General features: G+C 46.1%; 1 protein-coding gene across 3 annotated transcripts; it reads left to right on the forward strand.

Annotated features, from left to right (window-relative positions):
• Window positions 1–947: 947 nt before the first annotated feature.
• GJB3 (gap junction protein beta 3) lies at window positions 948–5,581 on the forward strand. Of its 3 annotated transcripts, none has more exons than XM_053576434.1 (2): window positions 948–1,509; window positions 3,937–5,581. In XM_053576434.1, the coding sequence occupies exon 2, from the start codon at window positions 3,971–3,973 to the stop codon at window positions 4,781–4,783; it is 813 nt and encodes a 270-aa protein (XP_053432409.1). In that variant the 5' UTR covers window positions 948–1,509; window positions 3,937–3,970; the 3' UTR covers window positions 4,784–5,581. The 3 variants fall into 3 exon arrangements, with proteins under 3 accessions (XP_053432409.1, XP_053432410.1, XP_053432411.1); XM_053576435.1 differs by lacking the exon at window positions 948–1,509 and adding an exon at window positions 1,518–2,131; XM_053576436.1 differs by lacking the exon at window positions 948–1,509 and adding an exon at window positions 2,162–2,644.
• The last annotated feature ends 16,627 nt before the right edge of the window (window positions 5,582–22,208 follow it).

A 22,208-nucleotide genomic window follows, 5' to 3' on the forward strand; every position in this document is an offset into this window, starting at 1 on the left:
TCTCCTGGGTTCAAGTAATTCTCCTGCCTCAGCCTCCCAAGTATCTGGGACTACAGGCACCAGCCACAAGGCCAACATAATTTTTTCTATTTTTAGTAGAGACAGGGTCTCACTCTTGTTCAGGCTGGTCTCAAACTTCTGAGCTCAAGTAATCCAGCTACCTGGGCCTCCCAGAGTGTTAGGATTACAGGCGTGAGCCACCACACCCAGCTCAGCACTGGTGTCAAGGGCCATGATCCTAGTGACTAAAAGGTGGTCTCTGCCCTGCGACTTTGCTCTATCCAGAAACAACATCGGGGAAGCCTTTAGAGCTGGCTCTGTTCCTTACTATCTGGTGACACTGAGTAAGTCTCCTAACCTCTCTGTGCCTCAGTTTTCTCTTTCATCAAAGCAGAAAGGACTGTACCTTCCTTATCTGGATGCAGTGAAGATGGGGACAGCACTTGGCAAGGAAAGCCTCTGAGCCCCAATTCAGTATTAGTTCTATACCAGAGTGAGTGGTAGGAGGGGACCGTAACTGAGCCTCCTAATTTGGGAGGGGGGGCGGTGGTGCATTTTTTGAGAATAAAAGAAGCATCCTTGATTATATCAGGACTGTGGTCATAAATCATACTGTCCTGGGCAAATGCCACCAGTCGTCACCATTATCTCTGTCCAGACAGTAAGGACTCAGGCCCCACGCTAAGATCCAGGGACTCCAGGGAGGCTGGAAACCCTGAGGTTCCCCGCAGGAAGCTGGGGCGCCCAGAGGCTTTGATTAGGTTTCCAGTCCTGACAATAGTAACTTAGACAAAGCGTCCTTGTCCCTAGAACCCAACCCAGCCGCACCCCCGCCACAGGCCTGCCTGTCTTGGCATAGGGTCAAGAGCACAAGCTCTACACTCTACTCACGCCACCCTCCGCCCCCAAAGGACCTCCCTCATCCTGCCCTCACCCCTGCACGTCTCCCTTCCACAACCAGGACTCGGTGTGCCCACTTTCTGGGGGTGGGCACAGGGTCTTTCCCGCCCCTCCTCCAGGCCATCGTCCAGGACCCATCCCGCGGGGAGGGCCGGCTCCCCAGGATTGGCCCCACACAGGATCAAGGTTCTCCGCCAGGAGGGACAGGGCCGGGCCGGGCGCGGGCACGTATGGGTGGTAAACCAGCGTGGGCGCGTCATGATTGCAGTCCATCCCGCTGCCGAGGCACTTCACAGTTTGCAGAGTGCTTCGCGCCCCTGAGCTCATTGGAGCCTCTGCAGCAGCCCTGCCCATGGCCACCAGTGCCACCATTCCACGCGCCGTGAGCCTCTTGGCCGGTTGCTCCGGGAGCGTGTGGCAGCGTCGGGACTAGAGGGACCCTCGGCGGCGGCCGCTCCCGGGTCCTCCCTCCTCCCCACCGCCCCAGGTGTGCGCGCCGCGCGCCTCAGCGAGACCAGCGACCGCCCAGCCACTGCCCCGGCGCCCTCGCCTCCGCCACCGGCCTCGGGGACGCGGGGTCCGGGCCCCGCGGTGGCCGCGCTGCTGCAAGTAAGTGAGGGACCTGCCTCCCAGCAGCGCTGGGCGCTCCTCTGGCCGGCCGCGGGGCTGGGGATACGGAGGTGGTGCCGAGGGCGAGGTGGCAGGCTTTGCCCCCCAACACTCCCTCTACATCCCCTTCACTCCTCTTTACACCCCCCGCCTCCGCACCTACCCTCACCCCCCTTCTCGCCCCTTGATTCTGGCCCTAGTAGGGAGTTCCAGCTGTTGGAAGGTTCTCAGACACCCCCTCCCATGTCCAGAAGCCCCCATGCTGTCTGGAATGGAGCGAACCTGGGGAGAGGGGGCTTATCCTAAGAGGACATTGTGAGAGTGGGGGGCAAAGCTGGGAGCTGGCTTGGGGGGGCAGTGGAGGGGAGAACCAGAACTGGCTCCGCCTGTCCCTAGCCTGGGCTTGGAAGGGAAATTCTTAGCCTGTGAGTCCATCCCTGGGGTGTGTCAGGAGGGACTAAGCAGAGAGCTCTGGGGAACGTGGAAGGTGGGAGCCCTGCAGGGGGCTGCACCCTGGCAGGCAGCCCTGGAAGGTGTGGGGGAAGCAGTAGTGGGGGTCCTCCTCCTCTCAGGGCTGGCAGACCGGAGCCAGCCACCACTTCAGCGTCGTGGAACTCTCCAGGTGAGTGCTAGCCTGGTTGGGGGAGGCAGCCTTTTGTAACTTTTACAACAGCCCAAGAAAAAGTCCAATTATTTCCCTTTGGAGATAAGGAAATAGGGTCAAGGAGAATTCTTGGAGGTTGCCCAGCTAGTGAGTAAATGTTTACCCCTTCAGCATTTATTGAGTACCAACTATGTTCCAAACAGCAGGCACTAAATGTAGAACAGTCGGACCAAGAGCAAGCTGAGGTTCTACTGGGGGTGACAGCCGGCGAATAAGAACAAAAAGGTGACAAAGACTTTCAACTGGTAGTAAAGCTCTATGAAAAAATGAAGGAGACAGGAGCAGAGTGACAAGGGGAGTCTGGGGGGGCCTCTAAGGAGACTGTGTTGGAAGGAGACTGTGTTGGAGCAGAGCCGTCCGTGATGAGAAGGAGCCAGCCAAGTGAGGTTCTGGAGGACGAGCATTCCAGGCAGAAGGAATCAGTGCAAATCCTCCAAGGCCCCCAGTGTGGCTGGAGCAGAATGAGTCAGGGTGAGAGGGGAGGAGAGGAGGGTGAGAGTATAGAATCACTGAATTGAATCATTGAATCACCGATGCATGTAGAATTATCATTAGACTGTGGGGTGAGAATTAAAGTGTTTTAAACAAGGGAGAGCCATGAACCCATACAACAGATTCTAAGAGTTCAGGAGTGGAAGCTGAATAGCTAGTGAGGAGGAGGTCATGGCGATAGTATCAGCCACCGATGGTGGCTTAGAGCAGGGTGATGGCCCCACAGGCACTGTCATGCTCAGAGGCTCAAACCCAGCTCTAGGCATGCAGGCCCACACACGCACGTGGAGATGTGTGTGCTCTCACACCCTCCACAGCGCAGACACAAGGCACACTCAGGCAGACACACCCGTCCACACCCTCTGAGTCACTGCAGGACTGGGAAGAAGATTTGAGGGTAAACAAAGCACATCTCCTCACCACTATGCCCTGGCAACCAGCATGGCAGGAGCTCCCCCCAGGCCAGCAAAGAGAGGGGAGTTATCTCTAGATGTTCTCTAGATCTAGTGTCTACTCAGGAGCCAGATCATATCCCCCACAGGCCCCCCATACACATCTAAATCCATCTTCCATTGTCACCACCCCATTGTCTGTGAGACCTTGGGCAAGTTATTTCCCCTCCCTGAGCCTCAGTTTTCTCTCTGTAGAATGGGACTCATAACCCCAGCTTCACAGAATAGTAACAAGGCCTCCACAAGGTCACAGTGGCAAGCATCTGTCCCCCAGCAGCAAAGGGAGGGCAGGTGGCAGAGAGCACAGGCCTGGGACCCATGGGTCAGCCTTAAAGCCACCTCTGCTAAGTGAGTGACTTCACCTCTCTCTATACTTCACAGTCCTGAGTAGCCAGCATGTATTGAGCACTTACTACATGCTTTGCAATCATGTGATTATCAGTTTCTTCACCTATAAGTAGCAAGCATAATAATAGTATCCACCTCACAGGGTTGTTATAAAGGATTAAATGAGATCCTTCCCACAAAGCTTTTGGCTTCACACCTGGTTCATAACAAATGCTCAGTGATTGGTGGTTGCTACCAGCAAATGCACATTGCCTCCCTTCAGCACCCTAGCTCTGTGACTTTGGGCAGGTGACTTCACCGTGGTGTGCCTCAGTTTTCTGTCTGCAGCTTGGGAAGAATAATGGTCACCTTCTCACTGTGTCATTGTGATCACTGAACAAGTCAGAACTTGGAGCAGAGCCTGGCACATACTAGATGCTCCGTTAAGCCACCTATTCATTGACGTCATGGTTCTTCCTCTTATTCCCTCAGGTAGGCACGGCCCCCAGAGTCCCCACCAGCCACCATGGACTGGAAGACACTCCAGGCGCTACTGAGTGGCGTGAACAAGTACTCCACGGCATTTGGGCGCATCTGGCTGTCGGTGGTGTTCGTCTTCCGGGTCCTGGTGTATGTGGTGGCTGCCGAACGCGTCTGGGGGGATGAGCAGAAGGACTTTGACTGCAATACCAAGCAGCCGGGCTGCACCAACGTCTGCTATGACAACTTCTTCCCCATCTCCAACATCCGCCTCTGGGCCCTGCAGCTCATCTTCGTCACCTGCCCCTCACTGCTCGTCATCCTGCACGTGGCCTACCGTGAGGAACGGGAACGACGCCACCACCTGAAGCACGGTGACCAGTGCGCCAAGCTATACGACAATGCGGGCAAGAAGCACGGGGGCCTGTGGTGGACCTACCTGCTGAGCCTTGTTTTCAAGCTCCTCATCGAGCTCCTTTTCCTCTACGTGCTGCACACTCTCTGGTACGGCTTCGGCATGCCCCGCCTGGTGCAGTGCGTCAACGTGGCGCCCTGCCCCAACACTGTGGACTGCTACATCGCCCGGCCCACCGAGAAGAAGGTCTTCACCTACTTCATGGTGGCCGCCTCAGCTGTCTGCATCGTGCTCACCATCTGCGAGATCTGCTACCTCATCTTCCACAGGCTTCTGCGATGCCTGCACAGGGACAGGCCCCGAGGAGTCCGAGGCTCCTCAGCCTCCAATAGCCGGGCCTCCACCTGCCGCTGCCACCACAAGCTGGTGGAGGCTGGGGAGCTGGGTCCAGACTTGGGCGATGACAAACTGCAGGCTTCTGCACCTAAGCTGACCCCAATCTGACCCTGGGGCTCAGGGTGACACTGGGGCTGCCAGTGGGACAGGCAGGGAGGTGCGGCAGGGTGGAGGGTTCTCTGCGGGCTGGACACCCCACTTTGAATTCACTAAGCTATTGAATTTCTGCTTGGGCAGATATGTTTTGCTTCTGGGCACTTGGTGGCCCACCTGGGAATAGGTGGCCCACAGGCCCAGTGCCAGCCCTCAGTGGAGACAGACTTTTAAACAAGCAAATTAACTATATAAAAGCTATGCAAGGGGACACTCAGGGTACTCACAGCAGAGCTTCTAGCTAACCCAGAAGGAGGTAACCAGGCTTCTCTGAGGAGATAATGTTCAAGAGAGGTAAGAAGTGCTCCCAAGCTCAGACAACAGGGGCACCAAAAAAAGAGATGCTCGCCCTGGACTAGATGAGCCAGACCAAAAGAAGTCTTCCCTCCCTCGGGGGGAGCCACGGAGATTCCTGAGGTGGAGAGGTCTTCCCCCAGGAGCAGGAGGTCTGCTGAACCACAGTTTGACTACTTCATGAGCACAGCGTCAGCACACTGCACCTTGAGCTTGGCAAGGTGCTGGAGACACCCAGGGATCCTCCGTGTCATCACTCCTCTCAGTAGAGCCCCCCTCCCGCCCCCTGCTGAGGGTAGGGCTCCCTTAGCCTCAGGCAGGGGTGCTCCATATCTCTCCACCATTGTGCTCAGCCCCTGCTCCCAGGAACCCAGGGTGGATCCACTGACGGGAACATCCCCAAGGTGGTTTCCTTGAAATCAATAAACGCTGTGTTTTATACAGGCTGGCTCTGTCCTTGGTTCTTCCACACTCCCACCCATAGGACTCCAATCGCAGAGAAGGTAGCCCTCAGAAAGGGGAAGAGCTCCAAGGCTGGGAAGAAACTAGCATGGGGGCTGTGGCTGTGGCTGGAAGCTACGTGGGAGCTGAGGTTGACAGGTAGTGGCTAGGGTTGGCTAGAAGAGGGCCTGGCACACTCTACAAATGTGCATGTTGGGATTCCAGTTGTGGACACAAGAGGGCTCTGTGCGCCCTCTACAACAGCACGTCCCGCCTTCATCATTAGCCTCTGCCCTGAGTACACAAGCAATCACGGTCACTCTCATTATACACAACCACACTCTCTCCTCCCTTGTCACCCAGTCACTGACACCATAAACCTCATCCCCACCCTGTGTACACACAATCCCTGTTATTCATACTCTCAGTCCTTATCTACACTCTCAACAGGCCACGAGGTCCACTCTAAAGCATGCAGGCCCAGCGTCAGCCCCATTTCACTCAGCTCATTCTGTTTTCCCTGAGCATTTCCTCCATGCCTGGCCCCTGGCAGGGTGCTGGGACAGTGTAAGGAAGTGGAACCTGAGCCCAAGGAGCTAAGAATCTGGAGGAGACAGAGACTCAGACCTGGGGTGGCTCACAGCTGAGTCATGACCTGAAATGCAGGAGACTGCTGTGGCATTACCTGAAATGTTGAGGAAACCATCACCCAAGGCTGGACCAGAATGGGAAGCAAAACAGGGTACAAGGCTAGCCCAGAAGAATGTACAGTGACTACCACAGCCAAGGCCAGAAAACAGGTGCCAAAGCCAGCAAGGTCATCATGTAGACAGAACAGGCAGTGGGTTCACCTTTGCCCTCACAAGTGGTCAGTCAGGGGGTGGATAATCCAGGCAAGTGGAAAGGGCCCAGGGCTGGGCTGCCACTGTTCTCCACACCCAGGAATCAGAGTTTGACTACGTCACGAGCACAACTTCACCACACTGCACTGTGGGCAGGCTTTCAGAGCTTCAGTCTTGTCATCAATACAATGGGATTGTATCCATCAGGGCTCAGCAGATAACAGATGGCACATTCAAACCCAATAACTTTAAAGAGATTCTCCTAGACTTTCAAAGCCCTGGGCATGATTGAGGAAACCCACAGGGATACTGCAGTACCATGGGGCTAATACCAGGATAACAGTGGATAGCAGCCCTGGGATGCATCCAACCACAGCAACCAAATAAACCCCCCACCTTCACTCTCCCATCTCCTGCTCATGCCAGTGGCTCCCATTTCCCAAGCCCAACCACAAGTCAGAGGTCAGTCAGCCTCCCAGGACACGGACTGGGGTGGAGAGTACATCTGGGGGCAAAGGTATTATACATACAACCTCCGTGAGTCAACCACCAAAGGGACTGTAACAAACTGGTCAGCATATGGAAGTGATCAACGTAAGGAACTAGGCCTACTGTACAGATATGTACATGTGGTGCTTTTCCAGTCTGTGAAAATTCGGTGTATTTAAGGTAGTAGTCAATGTAGTGAGGTGGTCAACTACAGAGGTTCTACCTTATTCAGCAGAGCCCCCAGGGCACTTCCTATTTGTATGATTATTGTAGAGATAGAAGTAGACTCTGTAGGTAAAATGTTAACAGTGCTGATGTGTCCAGTAAATACCAAGGCATGACTGTGCTTAGGAAAGACTTTGCCTGATGCATCATAGGTTAGCCTCAGCAGAGGCTGGAGGCTTACAAAGGTCCCAGGGAGGGGTGATCTCCACCTGCATTCCAGCACCTTCCTGGGTGGTCTGGCTGCCTAGCTAAGGCTGGCTTGGAGGTCAGAACAACCAGAGAACATCCTCATATCCCAGCACAGACTGAATGCTTAGCATGGACTGCACTTCCAGTCCTGGGCCTGCTTCTCCAGGCTATGGGTCAGGACCACGGAGGAGGGACAGTCCAGCCCTGCCCTGTACATCTCATTTCAACTTTGGCCTGAGTGTTCTATGCAGTGCAGATCACTGGTCTCATGTAGCATGTTTTGGGCTACTGTTTACCACTGAGTCCCCAGGGCAGGCACAATCACTGTCACCACAAGGTGGTTCTCACATCCCTTCACATCTACGTCCTCCATCCCCATCTCATGAGGTACACTGCAAGCTTCCTTTGATCATGCATAAAACAGACTGAACTCATAGCCCACATATACTATTGATACATAGAGTCATAGCCACCTGCCAGCCCAAGGTAAACAGATTATTTTATATTCATTCACCCTGGTCCAAGCTCCCATGTGGACTGAATGTTTATGTCCCCCCACAATTCATGTGTTTAAATGTTACCCCTTGATGTGGTGTTATTAGGAGGTGGGAGCTTCAGGAGGTGATCAGTTCATAAGGGTAGAGCTCTCCTATATCAGATTAGTGACCTTACAAGAAGAGACAGGACAAAAATATCTTTCTCTTTCCATTTTTTTTTTTTTTTGAGACAGAATCTTACTCTCTTGCCCTGAATAGAGTTCTATGGCATCATCTTATCTCACAACAACCTCAAACTCTTGGGCATGAGAGATTCTCTTAGGCGGCGCCTGTGGCTCAGAGAGTAGGGTGCTGGCCCCATATACCAAGGGTGGTGGATTCAAACCAGGCCCCAACCAAACTGCAACAAAAAATTGCCGGACGTTGTGGTGGGTGCCTGTAGTCCCAGCCACTCGGAAAGTTGATGCAAGAGAATAGCCTAAGCTCAAGAGCTGGAGGTTGCTGTGAGCTGTGACACCATGACACTCTACTGAGGGTAACAAAGTGGCACTCTGTCTCTAAAAAAAAAAGAGAGAGAGAGATTCTCCTGACTCAGCTGCCCTAGTAGCTGGGACTATAGGGGCCCACCATGGAACCCAGCTAGTTTTTTCTTTTCTTTTCTTTTCTTTTTTTAAAGACAAAGTCTCACTTTATGGCCCTCAATAGAGTGATGTGGCATCACATCTCACAGCAACCTCCAGCTCTTGGACTTAGGCTATTCTCTTGCCTCAGCCTCCCGAGTGGCTGGGACTATAGGCACTTACCACAATGCCCAGCTATTTTTTGTTGCAGTTTGGCCAGGGCCGGGTTCAAACCCACCACCCTCAGTATATGGGGCTGGTGCCCTACCTACTGAGCCCTGGGCACCACCCAATCAGCTACTTTTTTCTTTTTTCTTTTTTTGCCACTTTTGGCTGGGCCCAGTTTGAACCTACCACCTCCAGTATATGAGGCTACTCCTTTGAGCCACAAGTGCTGCCCTACTTTTTTCTATTTTTAATAGAGAAAAAGTCTGGCTCTTGCTCTTGCTCATGCTGGTCTCCTACTCCTGAGCTCAAGCAATCTACTGACTTCAGCCTCCCAGACTCTTTCCACTATTTGAGAACACAGGGGTATAAACCAGAGCCTTTACCAAGAACTCAGCCCCGCTGGTAACCTGATCTCAGACTTCTAGCCTCCAGACCTATGAAAAATAATGCTTGTTGTTTAAGCCAATCAGTCTTACAGCAGCCTAAACTAACACCCCTTACCAGGTCCCCTGGATGACAGTCCCCATCTCTCTTACTCTTACCCCTGACTCTGGGAAGCAGGCTTTGAAGTGGCTGGGGGTACCAAGAGAGTACTGGGGAGTAACTCCTGTGAATGGAAATGGGGGGGAGCAGGACTGAGAGGCAGGACCTGTCATGGGGAGCTCTGAAGCAAAGATTATCCATGGGAGGCGTCCTGCATGGAGCAGAACGGTAAGGTCTGACAAACCCTTGGCTCCATTGCTGCCTAGGGCCACCTCAGGAAGCACCTGTTACATCTAAAGTGCTCAAAGGTAGAGTGTCCTACACTGAAGGGGCTGTCTGAGTCTGCCACCTACCCCCTTAGGCTGTTCCCAGCACAGTAGCCAGGGGACCCTGTCAAAGTCTAAATCAGGCATGTCACTCCTCTGTCCAAAACCTCCAAAGACATCTTTCCAAGGCCTTCAAGGACCTCGAAGATCTGCCCCACCCGACACCTCACCTGCTGCCTTTCTAACCTGTCCTCTAGTCCTTACTCACCTGCTCCAGCCCCACTGACCAGGCACACTCCTGCCACAGGACTGGCAGCACAGCTCAGCTGCTTAGTATTTCTTTTCTCTTCTATGTGAAACTGAAACTTACCAGCCCCTGCACTCTCAACTCCCTCTGCTCTATTTTCCCCACAGTATTTATCAACATCTAACATGTTCTGTATTTTATCGTCTGCCTTCCCCCAGCTAGAAGGCACAATTCCTGAGGACAGGGATTTTTTTATTGTTTCCTGGTTGATCTCCAGTATCCAGGATGGCGCCATAGCCCACATGTGGTGCTCAGTAACTATTTGGTGAATTAATAAATTCATATAGGCAGTGGGAGTGCAAATAAGACCCAGCTGCCTGCCCTCAAGGGGCTCAGAGTCTGATGAGAGAGGGGAGTAAAGACATGTAAACAACACACTGAGGTGGAGGCAAGATGGCCGACTGGAGCCAGCTTTCCACAGAGGCTCCCATCCAGAGGGAGAGTTAAAGGACAGAAGTTTAGCAAGTAAGCTGATGGTTTGGAGCTGAGCCAAGAGAAAAGATTGAAGAACGCACATCAACCCTGCTGAGGCAAGCTGTGACCCCAAGAATACAAACAAAAGTTACAAAATCCATCACCAAGCGGATGGGAGTCCCCTCCCCCTTGAGAATGGCTTGCAGTATACTTTCTACAAACAAGCAAGCAGAGTTTAAATGTCCTCACATTTTATCCCAAAGTACAGACCCTCTTAAAACCGGACCTCCTTCCCCTACTATGGTGCCATGGCACTCTCCTGCCAGGCATAAAACTGTATAAAACTGCATATATTCTCTACCTGCAATTCTGAACTGCCAGCACTCCCTCCACTCTCACCCCAAGGTCCGGAGACCTGTCTGTCCCTCATGGAGTCCAGATTCTTGGGCATTTTCTCAAGAGGTGTAGACAGGGAGTGGGATGTTGCAGGTCTGTGCTGATTCTGCAACACAGGGGTAAGAAAAATATGGTGACTGAAGGAACCCTATGGAAAAGGAGAGGCGGTACTCCCCCCACCCACCCCGGCACAGAGCAGCAGCGGCAGCAGCAGGAACAATAGGGCTCACACCCCTGGGTATATTTTGGAAGGACAGTCTCTGTCTTTCTGGGCAACCAGAGAAAGCTGGGCATCTTCTCTGTTGGCAGATGCCCAGCAGAATACATTTGGGATGGTAATGCAGACCCTGTGAGCAAAGGGGATGCTGAGGCGGTACCAGCCTGGGTGGAGCATGGCGGGATGGAGAATTGAAGACGCCTGTGCAGAGATAGCATACTCCCAGGGCAAGGCTGTGCCAGGACTGCTTAGTGAGCCTAAGAAACACCCAGCCCTCAGGGGATCACAGCTGAGACAAAGGCAGGCAGGAAACTGAAAGCTGAGTGTAAGCTCTAACCAGACCTGCCCCAACACAGACTGCAGGGGAAACAGAAACACCAGCTCTGGGCAGCAGCACAGACCGGGGCTAAGTCGCAGTTTCTGTGAACTCAAACAGCACCTGGTCCACAGGGGAATATAGTCAGGAGACAGGAGAGAATCACAAATTCTGCGCAAATATAAGTGTCAGCAATATCAATCAGGGGCGGGGCTAGAACTAAGTGAACCACCCCAGCTTCCATTAACCACCTGAGGTTGTCAGGCCTCAGCATCCCCTGCCAGATGGTGGCAGAGTGTGGAGGCCTGGCCGAGTAGATACAAGATGTCTCTATTACTCAGGCAGGCTCAAACCTCTGGAGCATCTGCTCATTGGAGGGAACTGGGTCATAGCCCTGTGGGGCTATCAGTGACTGAGTGTGACAGAGGTGCAAGGTGGGGAAGGAGGCATCAACATTCCCAGACTAATTCATTTTCAGGTGTAGGGGGTCCTTCTGACTCCACGGAGCACCAGAACAAGTCATACTCAAGCTGCCAACAGACCCCTGCTATCTAGTTGACAGAGACCTTTTGAACTCCCCCACTTCAGACCAGGTGGTGACAGGGACAACTGATTTGGATCTCTCAGACTGGACCAATCACCTGAGGACTATCCAAAGTGGTACCCCGGGTGTGTGGTTGTGGGAAGGTTTGATTTTCCTTTTCTAGTTGATGCCCCTAGGGGGTGGGGTGACATAATTGCTAATATTTCTCCACAGCTGAGACTTCAACCCAGAGTAACTGATTCACTAGGGTAGGACAGAGACCAGCTGAAAACAAGACAGAGCCACTTAGCCCCACCACACCAAGTAAGTCCCCAGTGTCTCAGGCCGTAGCACTGTACGGGCCCTTTGCAAACCTCTAGGGGAAAAGGTACAGACACCAGTCACAGCTCTTGGGTAAAGGGCTGGTTAATCACTACTCCAGGAGCCCCCAACCCAACTTCACCTTATCTACCCATCTAGCCAAATGGTGTAAAATAATCATGGGGCAGAATCGGCAGAAAAACTCTGGTAACATGAATAACCAGAGTAGATCAACTCCTCCAAGGAACAATATGGTGGACAACTAAAGATCCTATTCATAGACAAATGGCTATGAATCAAATTCAGAGTTTGGATTGCAAATCAGATTAATAGAATGGAGGTAAAGTTAGAATTAGAAATTCCAGGACCAATTCAAAAGTTGTCTCAAGAATTCAATGAATTCGGAGGCGGAGCAAGATGGCAGCCGAGTAACAGCTTCCTTGCATCTGGGCACTGTGAGTCTGGGGAGATAGGATTCCAGGCATCTCTGGCTGGTGGGAACTGCCTATCATCACTCCTATGAGGATACAGGGAGTCAGCGAGAGACTTCTGGACCCCAAGAGGAGGACTAAAACAGTGGAAAACCGGCAAGTGGTCGCGTCTGTTCAATCCGTCTAAACCCGCCCACAACTGTAAGTTCAGTAGCAGCGAGACTGCAAACCAGAAAGGCCTTACCTCTGAACTGTTTTGATGTCCTTGGGCTTGGCACTGAGTTGAACTGCCCTGGGGAAGGCCTGAGAGGGAGTGCGGAGAACTTCGGCCGTTGTCTAGGGCCCCAGTCTGAGCCGCTGAGCCAGACGGAGCTAATACTGTTTGGCGGTGGGTCACACAGAACCATTGTCAGTGATCTGCCCCGGCAAGCTCCGCCCTCAGGGTCACAGAGCTAGAAACGGGTGGGAGCTTGTAACCCAGCAACCAAGTAGCCTAAGGGTGGGGTCTGAGCCGCCTTGCAGCCCTAACCCTCAGGGGCAGAGTGAGACCGGTTTTGGCACACTGGGTAAGTGGATAGCCACTTCAGCAGTGATTCCAGCGAGAAAGCTGGGAAAGCTTCTGCTCAGCAAGTTTACAAGTTCAAAGTGCCTTTTAAGTGGGCTGAAGAGAGATTTAGGGTGTCTACCTGCTGGGGTTTGAGAAATCAGCAGCCTCCAGTCGTATCAGAACTGTGACTAACATCTCATACCCCAGAAGACTACGTGTTGTCCAGACAATATTCAATAACATATACAAACTGCTTTGTTTTGGGTTGTGTATTTTTTTCTTTTTTTTTGTTTGGTTGTTTTTTTTGTTTGTTTATTTTGACGTTGTTGATGTTCTTTTGTTTTTTAATTTCAATCTTTTCCATACAGATCCCTTTTTCTTTCTCAACTTTTCTAGTTTAATTACAATTTCCCATTGCTGCCTTTTTTAATAACTACAACTTCATTTTTACTAGTGTTTCTACCGCTATCATTTGGTTTTTCACCCAATTGTATCCCCGTAAAGTTTTCTGTTTGCTTGTTTTGGTTTGATTTATAGCATTTTTGTCTTTCCTCTCTACTTGGTGGAGGTGGGGTACTGTGTCTGATCAGGTTAGCAAAGAGCTGCTGACCTCAAGGGAACCACCCAACTGGGCACTCCCAGAAGGTGGGGATTTTTAAGGTTGTGTCAAAGTACCCTACTGTACACCTATACTGCCCTGTCTCCATCTTTCTGTACCTCTCTTCTTTTTGTCAATATTCCTTATCCCCACCCCCTCTCCTTTCTCTATCTTTCTTTTTTTTCTTATCACTCGGTCCTCCTTTCTTTCATCCCTTTTTTGCTCCTCAACCTTCTCACCCTTCTGATCCTGTAACCCTTAGTCCACAGGCACGACAACTTAAAGAGCAAGAGGAAGTGAAAGGAAAATTAGGGCAAGGAAACAGATAAAAGAAATCACCCATGAGGAGGAATCAGCAGAAAACTCCAGGCAACATGAAGAACCAGTCCAGAACAACCCCGCCAAGGGACCATGAGGTAGCTACTGCAGAGGATTCCACCTATACAGAAATGTTAGGAATGACAGAAAGGGAATTTAGAATACACATGTTGAAAACAATGAAGGAAACTGCTAATAAAGTGGGAAATAACCAAAAGGAAATCCAAAAACAGAATCAAATCAGAGATGAACGATATGAAGAATATAAAAAGGATATAGCAGAGCTGAAGGAAATGAAACACTCATTCAGGGAACTTAAAGATGCAATGGAAAGTATCAGCAACAGGTTAGACCATGCAGAAGAAAGAATTTCAGAGGTAGAAGACAAAGTTTTTGAGATAACTCAGATAGTAAAAGAGGCAGAAAAGAAGAGAGAGAAAGCAGAACGTTCACTGTCAGAATTATGGGACTTTATGAAGCGTTCCAACATACGAGTTATAGGAATTCCAGAAGGGGAAGAAGAATGCCCCAGAGGAATGGAAGCCATACTAGAGAATATTATAAATGAAAATTTCCCAAACATCACCAAAGATTCTGACACACTGCTTTCAGAGGGATATCGGACCCCAGGTCGCCTCAACTCTAACCGAGCTTCTCCAAGACACATTGTGATGAACCTGTCCAAAGTCAAGACAAAAGAAAAGATTCTGCAAGCTTCCAGGAGTAAGCGCCAGTTGACCAACAGGGGCAAATCCATCAGAGTGACCGCAGATTTCTCTAATGAAACTTTCCAACCAAGAAGACAATGGTCATCTACCCTTAATCTACTTAAACAGAACAATTTTCAGCCCAGAATTCTGTACCCTGCTAAGCTAAGCTTCAAAATTTATGGAGAAATCAAATCATTTACGGATATACAAACATTGAGGAAATTCGCCACAACAAGACCACCTCTACAGGAAATACTTCAACCTGTTCTGCACACTGACCACCACAATGGATTAGCAGCAAAGTAAGAACTCAGAAATCAAAGGACAGAACCTAACCTCCACACTGATGCAAAAGATAAAACTAAGCAATGGACTCTCACCAAATAAGACGAATAGAATACTACCGCACTTATCAATTATCTCAATAAATGTTAATGGCTTGAATTCCCCACTGAAGAGACATAGATTGGTTGACTGGATTAAAAAACACAAGCCATCCATTTGCTGTCTGCAAGAAACACACCTGGCTTCAAAAGACAAATTAAAGCTCCGAGTCAAGGGTTGGAAGACAATTTTTCAGGCAAATGGAATTCAGAAGAAAAGAGGAGTTGCAATCTTATTTTCAGATACATGTGGATTTAAAGCAACTAAAGTCAAAAAAGACAAACATGGTCACTTTATATTGGTCAAGGGAAAACTACAACAAGAAGACATTTCAATTCTAAATATTTATGCACCCAATTTAAATGCTCCCAGATTCTTGAAGCAGACCTTACTCAGTCTGAGCAATATGATATCTGATAATACCATCATAACAGGGGACTTTAACACATCTCTTACAGAGCTGGACAGATCCTCTAAACAGAAATTAAACAAAGATATAAGAGATTTAAATGAGACCTTAGACCAACTATGCTTGATAGACGTATATAGAACACTCCATCCCAAAGACAAAGAATATACATTCTTCTCATCACCCCATGCAACATTCTCCAAAATTGATCATATCCTGGGACACAAAACAAATATCAACAGAATCAAAAGAATTGATATTTTACCTTGTATCTTCTCAGACCATAAGGCACTAAAGGTGGAACTCAACTCTAACAAAAATGCTCGACCCCACCCAAAGACATGGAAATTAAACAATCTTCTGTTGAATAACAGATGGATGCAGGAAGAAATAAAACAGCAAATCATTAACTTCCTTGAGCATAACAACAATGAAGACACAAGCTACCAAAACCTGTGGGATACTGCAAAAGCAGTTTTGAGAGGAAAATTCATCTCTTTAGATGCCTACATTCGAAAAACAGAAAGAGAGCACATCAACAATCTCACAAGAGATCTTATGGAATTGGAAAAAGAAGAATAATCTAAGCCTAAACTCAGTAGAAGAAAAGAAATATCCAAAATCAAATCAGAGATCAATGAAATTGAAAACAAAAGAATCATTCAGAAAATTAATGAAACAAGGAGTTGGTTTTTTGAAAAAATAAATAAAATAGATAAACCATTGGCCAGACTAACAAGAAATAGAAAAGTAAAATCTCTAGTAACCTCAATCAGAAATGATAAAGGGGAAATAACAACTGATCCCACAGAGATACAAGAGATCATCTCTGAATACTACCAGAAACTCTATGCCCAGAAATTTGACAATGTGAAGGAAATAGATCAATATTTGGAATCACACCCTCTCCCTAGACTTAGCCAGGAAGAAATAGAACTCCTGAACAGACCAATTTCAAGCACTGAGATCAAAGAAACAATAAAAAAGCTTCCAACTAAAAAATGCCCTGGTCCAGATGGCTTCACTCCAGAATTCTATCAAACCTTCAAGGAAGAGCTTATTCCTGTACTGCAGAAATTATTCCAAAAAATTGAGGAAGAAGGAATCTTCCCCAACACATTCTATGAAGCAAACATCACCCTGATACCAAAACCAGGAAAAGACCCAAAGAAAAAGGAGAATTTCAGACCAATCTCACTCATGAATATAGACGGAAAAATTCTCAACAAAATCCTAGCCAATAGATTACAGCTTACCATCAAAAAAGTCATTCGACATGATCAAGTAGGCTTCATCCCAGGGATGCAAGGCTGGTTTAACATACGCAAGTCTATAAACGTTATCCACCATATTAACAGAGGCAAAAATAAAGATCACATGATCCTCTCAATAGATGCAGAAAAAGGATGCTTGATAAAATCCAGCATCCTTTTCTAATTAGAACACCGAAGAGTATAGGCATAGGTGGCACATTTCTAAAACTGATTGAAGCTATCTATGACAAACCCACAGCCAATATTTTACTGAATGGAGTAAAACTGAAAGCTTTTCCTCTTAGAACTGGAACCAGACAAGGTTGTCCTCTGTCACCTTTACTATTCAACGTAGTGCTGGAAGTTCTAGCCAATACAATTAGGCAAGACAAGGAAATAAAGGGAATCCAAATGGGAGCAGAGGAGGTCAAACTCTCCCTCTTTGCTGATGACATGATCTTATACTTAGAGAACCCCAAAGACTCAACCACAAGACTCCTAGAAGTCATCAAAAAATACAGTAATGTTTCAGGATATGAAATCAATGTCCACAACTCAGTAGCCTTTGTATACACCAATAACAGTCAAGATGAGAAGCTAATTAAGGACACAACTCCCTTCACCATAGTTTCAAAGAAAATGAAATACCTAGGAATATACCTAACGAAGGAGGTGAAGGACCTCTATAAAGAAAACTATGAACTCCTCAGAAAGGAAATAGCAGAGGATATTAACAAATGGAAGAACATACCATGCTCATGGATTGGAAGAATCAACATTGTTAAAATGTCTATACTTCCCAAAGCAATCTACCTATTCAATGCCATTCCTATCAAAGTACCTACATCGTACTTTCAAGATTTGGAAAAAATGATTCTGCGTTTTGTATGGAACCGGAAAAAACCCCGTATAGCTAAGGCAGTTCTTAGTAACAAAAATAAAGCTGGGGGCATCAGCATACCAGATTTTAGTCTGTACTACAAAGCCATAGTACTCAAGACAGCATGGTACTGGCACAAAAACAGAGACATAGACACTTGGAATCGAATTGAAGACCAAGAAATGAAACTAACATCTCACAACCACCTAATATTCGATAAACCAAACAAGAACTTACCTTCGGGGAATGACTCCCTATTCAATAAATGGTGTTGGGAGAACTGGATGTCTACATGTAAAAGACTGAAACTGGACCCACACCTTTCCCCAATCACAAAAATTGACTCAAGATGGATAAAGGACTTAAATTTAAGGCATGAAACAATAAAAATCCTCAAAGAAAGCATAGGAAAAACACTGGAAGATATTGGCCTGGGGGAAGACTTCATGAAGACTGCCATGGCAATTGCAACAACAACAAAAGTAAACAAATGGGACTTCATTAAACTGAAAAGCTTCTGTACAGCTAAGGAGACAATAACCAAAGCAAAGAGACAACCTACACAATGGGAAAGGATATTTGCATATTTTCAATCAGACAAAAGCTTGATAACCAGGATCTATAGAGAACTCAAATTAATCCACATGAAAAAAGCCAACAATCCCATATATCAATGGGCAAGAGACATGAATAGAACTTTCTTTAAAGACGGCAGACGAATGGCTAACAAACACATGAAAAAATGTTCATCATCTCTATATATTAGAGAAATGCAAATCAAAACATCCCTGAGATATCATCTAACCCCAGTGAGAATGGCCCACATCACAAAATCTCAAAACTGCAGATGCTGGCGTGGATGTGGAGAGAAGGGAACACTTTTACACTGCTGGTGGGAATGCAAACTAGTACAACCTTTCTGGAAGGAAGTATGGAGAAACCTCAAAGCACTCAACCTAGCCCTCCCATTCGATCCTGCAATCCCATTACTGGGCATCTACCCAGAAGGAAAAAAATCCTTTTATCATAAGGACACTTGTACTAGACTGTTTATTGCAGCTCAATTTACAATCGCCAAAATGTGGAAAGAGCCTAAATGCCCACCAACCCAGGAATGGATTAACAAGCTGTGGTATATGTATACCATGGAATACTATTCAGCCATTAAAAAAAATGGAGACTTTACATCCTTCGTATTAACCTGGATGGAAGTGGAAGACATTATTCTTAGTAAAGCATCACAAGAATGGAGAAGCATGAATCCTATGTACTCAATCTTGATATGAGGACAATTAATGACAATTAAGGGTATGGGGGGGAAGCAGAAAGAGGGATGGAGGGAGGGGGGTGGGGCCTTGGTGTGTGTCACGCTTTGTGGGGGCAAGTCATGATTGCAAGGGGGACTTTGCCTGACAATTGCAATCAGTGTAACTGGCTTATTGTGCCCTCAATTAATCCCCAACAATAAAAAAAAAATAAAAATAAAAATAAAAAAAAAGAATTCAATGAATTCAAAGACAAAATCACCAAAGATTTTGACACACTGAGACAAGAATTTTCAGCCCTCAAAATCTGAGATACACAGTAGAATCCCTCAGTAACAGAATGGAGCAAGCAGAAGAAAGGATTTCTGATATGGAAGACAAAGCTTTTGAATGCTCCCAAGTGCTCAAAGAGGAAGAGAGATGGAGAGCAAAAATGGATCATTCTCTCAGAGAAATTTGGGATAATTTGAAGAAAACTAATATTCGCCTTATAGGAATTCCTAAGGTGATGAAGTTGCTTCACAAAGCACAGAGGGCCTTCTTCATGAGATTATGAAGGATAACTTTCCAGACATACCAAGAGATTCTGAAATTCAGACAGCAGACAGTTTTAGAACCCCAGCATGACTCAACCTGAAAAAGACAACTCCCAGACACATCATAATTAACTTCACTGAAGTTAATATGAAGGAGAAAATTCTGAAAGCAGCCAGACATAAGAAAACCATAACCTATAAGGGGAAGAATATTAGAATGACTGCAGATCTCTCTGCTGAAACCTTTCAAGCTAGAAGAGGGTGGTCATCAACTTTTAATCTCCTAAAACAAAACAACTTTCAACCCAGGATCCTGTATCCAGCTAAACTGAGTTTCATTTATGATGGAGAAATTAAATACTTTAATGACATTCACATGTTGAAGAAATTTGCCATAACTAAACCAGCTCTCCAGGATATTCTCAGACCTATCCTCCATAATGACCAGTGCAATCCTCTGCCACAATAATAAACTCACTCAGAAACTTTTGATCAAATTCCAACTTCCACAGTGGCAAAAGGATTAAAAATGTCCACTGGACTTTCAAAAAACTCGATACCCAAAATTCTACCAGGCTATCAATATTCTCAATTAATGTGAATGGCTTAAATTGTCCTCAAAAAAGGCACAGGTTGGCTGACTAGATACAAAAACTCAGGCCAGATATCTGCTGCATAAGAGAATCTCATCTTACCTTAAAAGATAAATATAGATGCAGGGTAAAGGGATAGTCATCTATATTTCAAGCAAATGGAAATCAGAAAAAAGCAGGTGTTGCAATTTTATTCGCAGAACAATAGGCTTTTATTCGCAGAACAAAAGTAAGGAAAGATAAGGATGGTCACTTCATATTTGTTAAGGGTAATACTCAATATGATGAGATTTCAATTATTAATATTTATGTACCCAACCAGAATGCACCTCAATTTATAAGAAAAACTCTAACAGACATGAGCAATTTGATTTCCTCCAGCTCCATAATAGTTGGAGATTTTAACATTCCTTTGGCAACATTGAATAGATCCTCCAATAAGAAGCTAAGCAAAGAAATTTTAGATTTAAACTTAACCATGCAACATTTGGATTTAACATATCTACAGAACATTTCATCCTAACAAAACTGAATACACATTCTTCTCATCAGCCCATGGAACATACTCCAAAATTGATCACATCTTAAGTCACAAGTCTAACCTCAGTGAATTTAAAAGAATAGAAATTATCCCTTGCATCTTCTCAGACCATCATGGAATAAAAGTTGAACTCAGTAACAACAGGAATCTGCATACTCATACAAAAACATGGAAGCTAAATAACATTATGCTGAATGATAGCTGGGTCAGAGATGAGATTAAGAAGGAAATTACTACATTTTTGGAACAAAACGATAATGAAAACACAAATTATCAGAACCTCTGGGATACCACAAAGGCAGTCCTAAGAGGGAAATTTATAGCACTGCAAGCCTTCCTCAAAAGAACAGAAAAAGAGAAAGTTAAGAACTTAATGGGACATCTCAAGCAACTTGAAAAAGAAGAACATTCCAATACCAAACACAGCAGAAGAAAAGAAATAACCAAAATTAAAGCAGAATTAAATGAAATTGAAAATAAAAGAAATATACAACAGCTCAATAAATCAAAATGTTGGTTTTTTGAAAAGGTCAATAAAATAGATAAACCTTTGGCTAACATAACCAGGAAAAAAAGAGTAAAATCTCTATTTCATAATCAGAAATGGTAATGATGAAATAACAATAGACTCCTCAGAAATTCAAAAAAATCCTTAATAAATATTAAAGAAACTTTATTCTCAGAAATATGAAAATCTGAAGGAAATTGATCAGTACTTGGAAGCATGCCACCTTCCAAGACTTAGCCAGAACCAAGTGGAAATATTAAACAGGCCTATATCAAGTTCTGAAATAGCATTAACTGTACAAAATCTTCCTAAAATGAAAAGCCCAGGACTTTTGTGATGGCTTCACATCAGAATTCTACCAAACTGTTAAAAGGAACTAGTACCTATATTACACTTCCAAGAAAAAGAAGGAATACTACCCAACACATTCTATGAAGTAAACATCATCTTTATCCCAAAACCAGGAAAAGACCCAACAAGAAAAGAAAATTATAGACCAATATCACTAATAAATATTGATGTAAAAATATTCAACAAGATCCTAACAAACAGAATCCAGCAACACATCAAACAAATTATATACCATAACCAAGTAGGTTTTATCCCAGGGTCTCAAGGCTGGTTCAATATACGTAAATCTATACCTATAATTCATCACATAAACAAATTAAAAAACAAAGGCCATATGATTCTTTCATTTGATGCAGAAAAAGCTTTTGATAATATCCAGCATCCCTTCATGATCAGAAAACTTAAGAAAATTGGTATTGAAGGGACATTTCTTAAACTGATAGAGGCCATCTACAGCAAACCCACAGCCAATATTGTATTGAATGGGGTTAAATTTAAATCATTTCCACTCAGATCAGGAACCAGGCAAGGTTTCCCATTGTCTCCACTGCTTTTTAACATTGTAATAGAAGTCTTAACCATCACAAGTAGACAAGAAAAGGCAATCAAGGGTATCCATATAGAGTCAGAAGAGATCAAACTTTCGCTCTTTGCAGATGATATGATTGTATATCTGGAAAACACCAGGGATTCTACTACAAAACTTTTAGAAGTGATCAAGGAATACAGCAGTGACTCAAGTTACAAAATCAACACTCATAAATCTGTAGCTTTTATATATACCAACAATAGTCAAGCTGAAAAAACAATCAAGGACTCTATTCCGTTCACAGTAGTGCCAAAGAAGATGAAATATTTGGGAGTTTACCTAACAAAGGACATGAAAGATCTCTATAAAGAGAATAGGAAACTCTAAGAAAAGAAATAGCTGAAGATTTCAACAAATGGAAAAACATACCATGTTCATGGCTGGGAAGAATCAACATTGTTAAAATGTCCATATTACCCAAAGCAAGATACAATTTTAATGCAATCCCTATTAAAGCTC

This window comes from Nycticebus coucang, chromosome 22 (assembly GCF_027406575.1).
Source record: "Nycticebus coucang isolate mNycCou1 chromosome 22, mNycCou1.pri, whole genome shotgun sequence".
In the NCBI taxonomy this organism is placed as follows: domain Eukaryota; kingdom Metazoa; phylum Chordata; class Mammalia; order Primates; family Lorisidae; genus Nycticebus; species Nycticebus coucang.

Excerpts from the sequence above, each read along its gene's own strand:
- GJB3 (XM_053576434.1), top strand. The coding sequence starts at position 3,971 with ATGGACTGGAAGACACTCCAGGCGCTACTGAGTGGCGTGAACAAGTAC.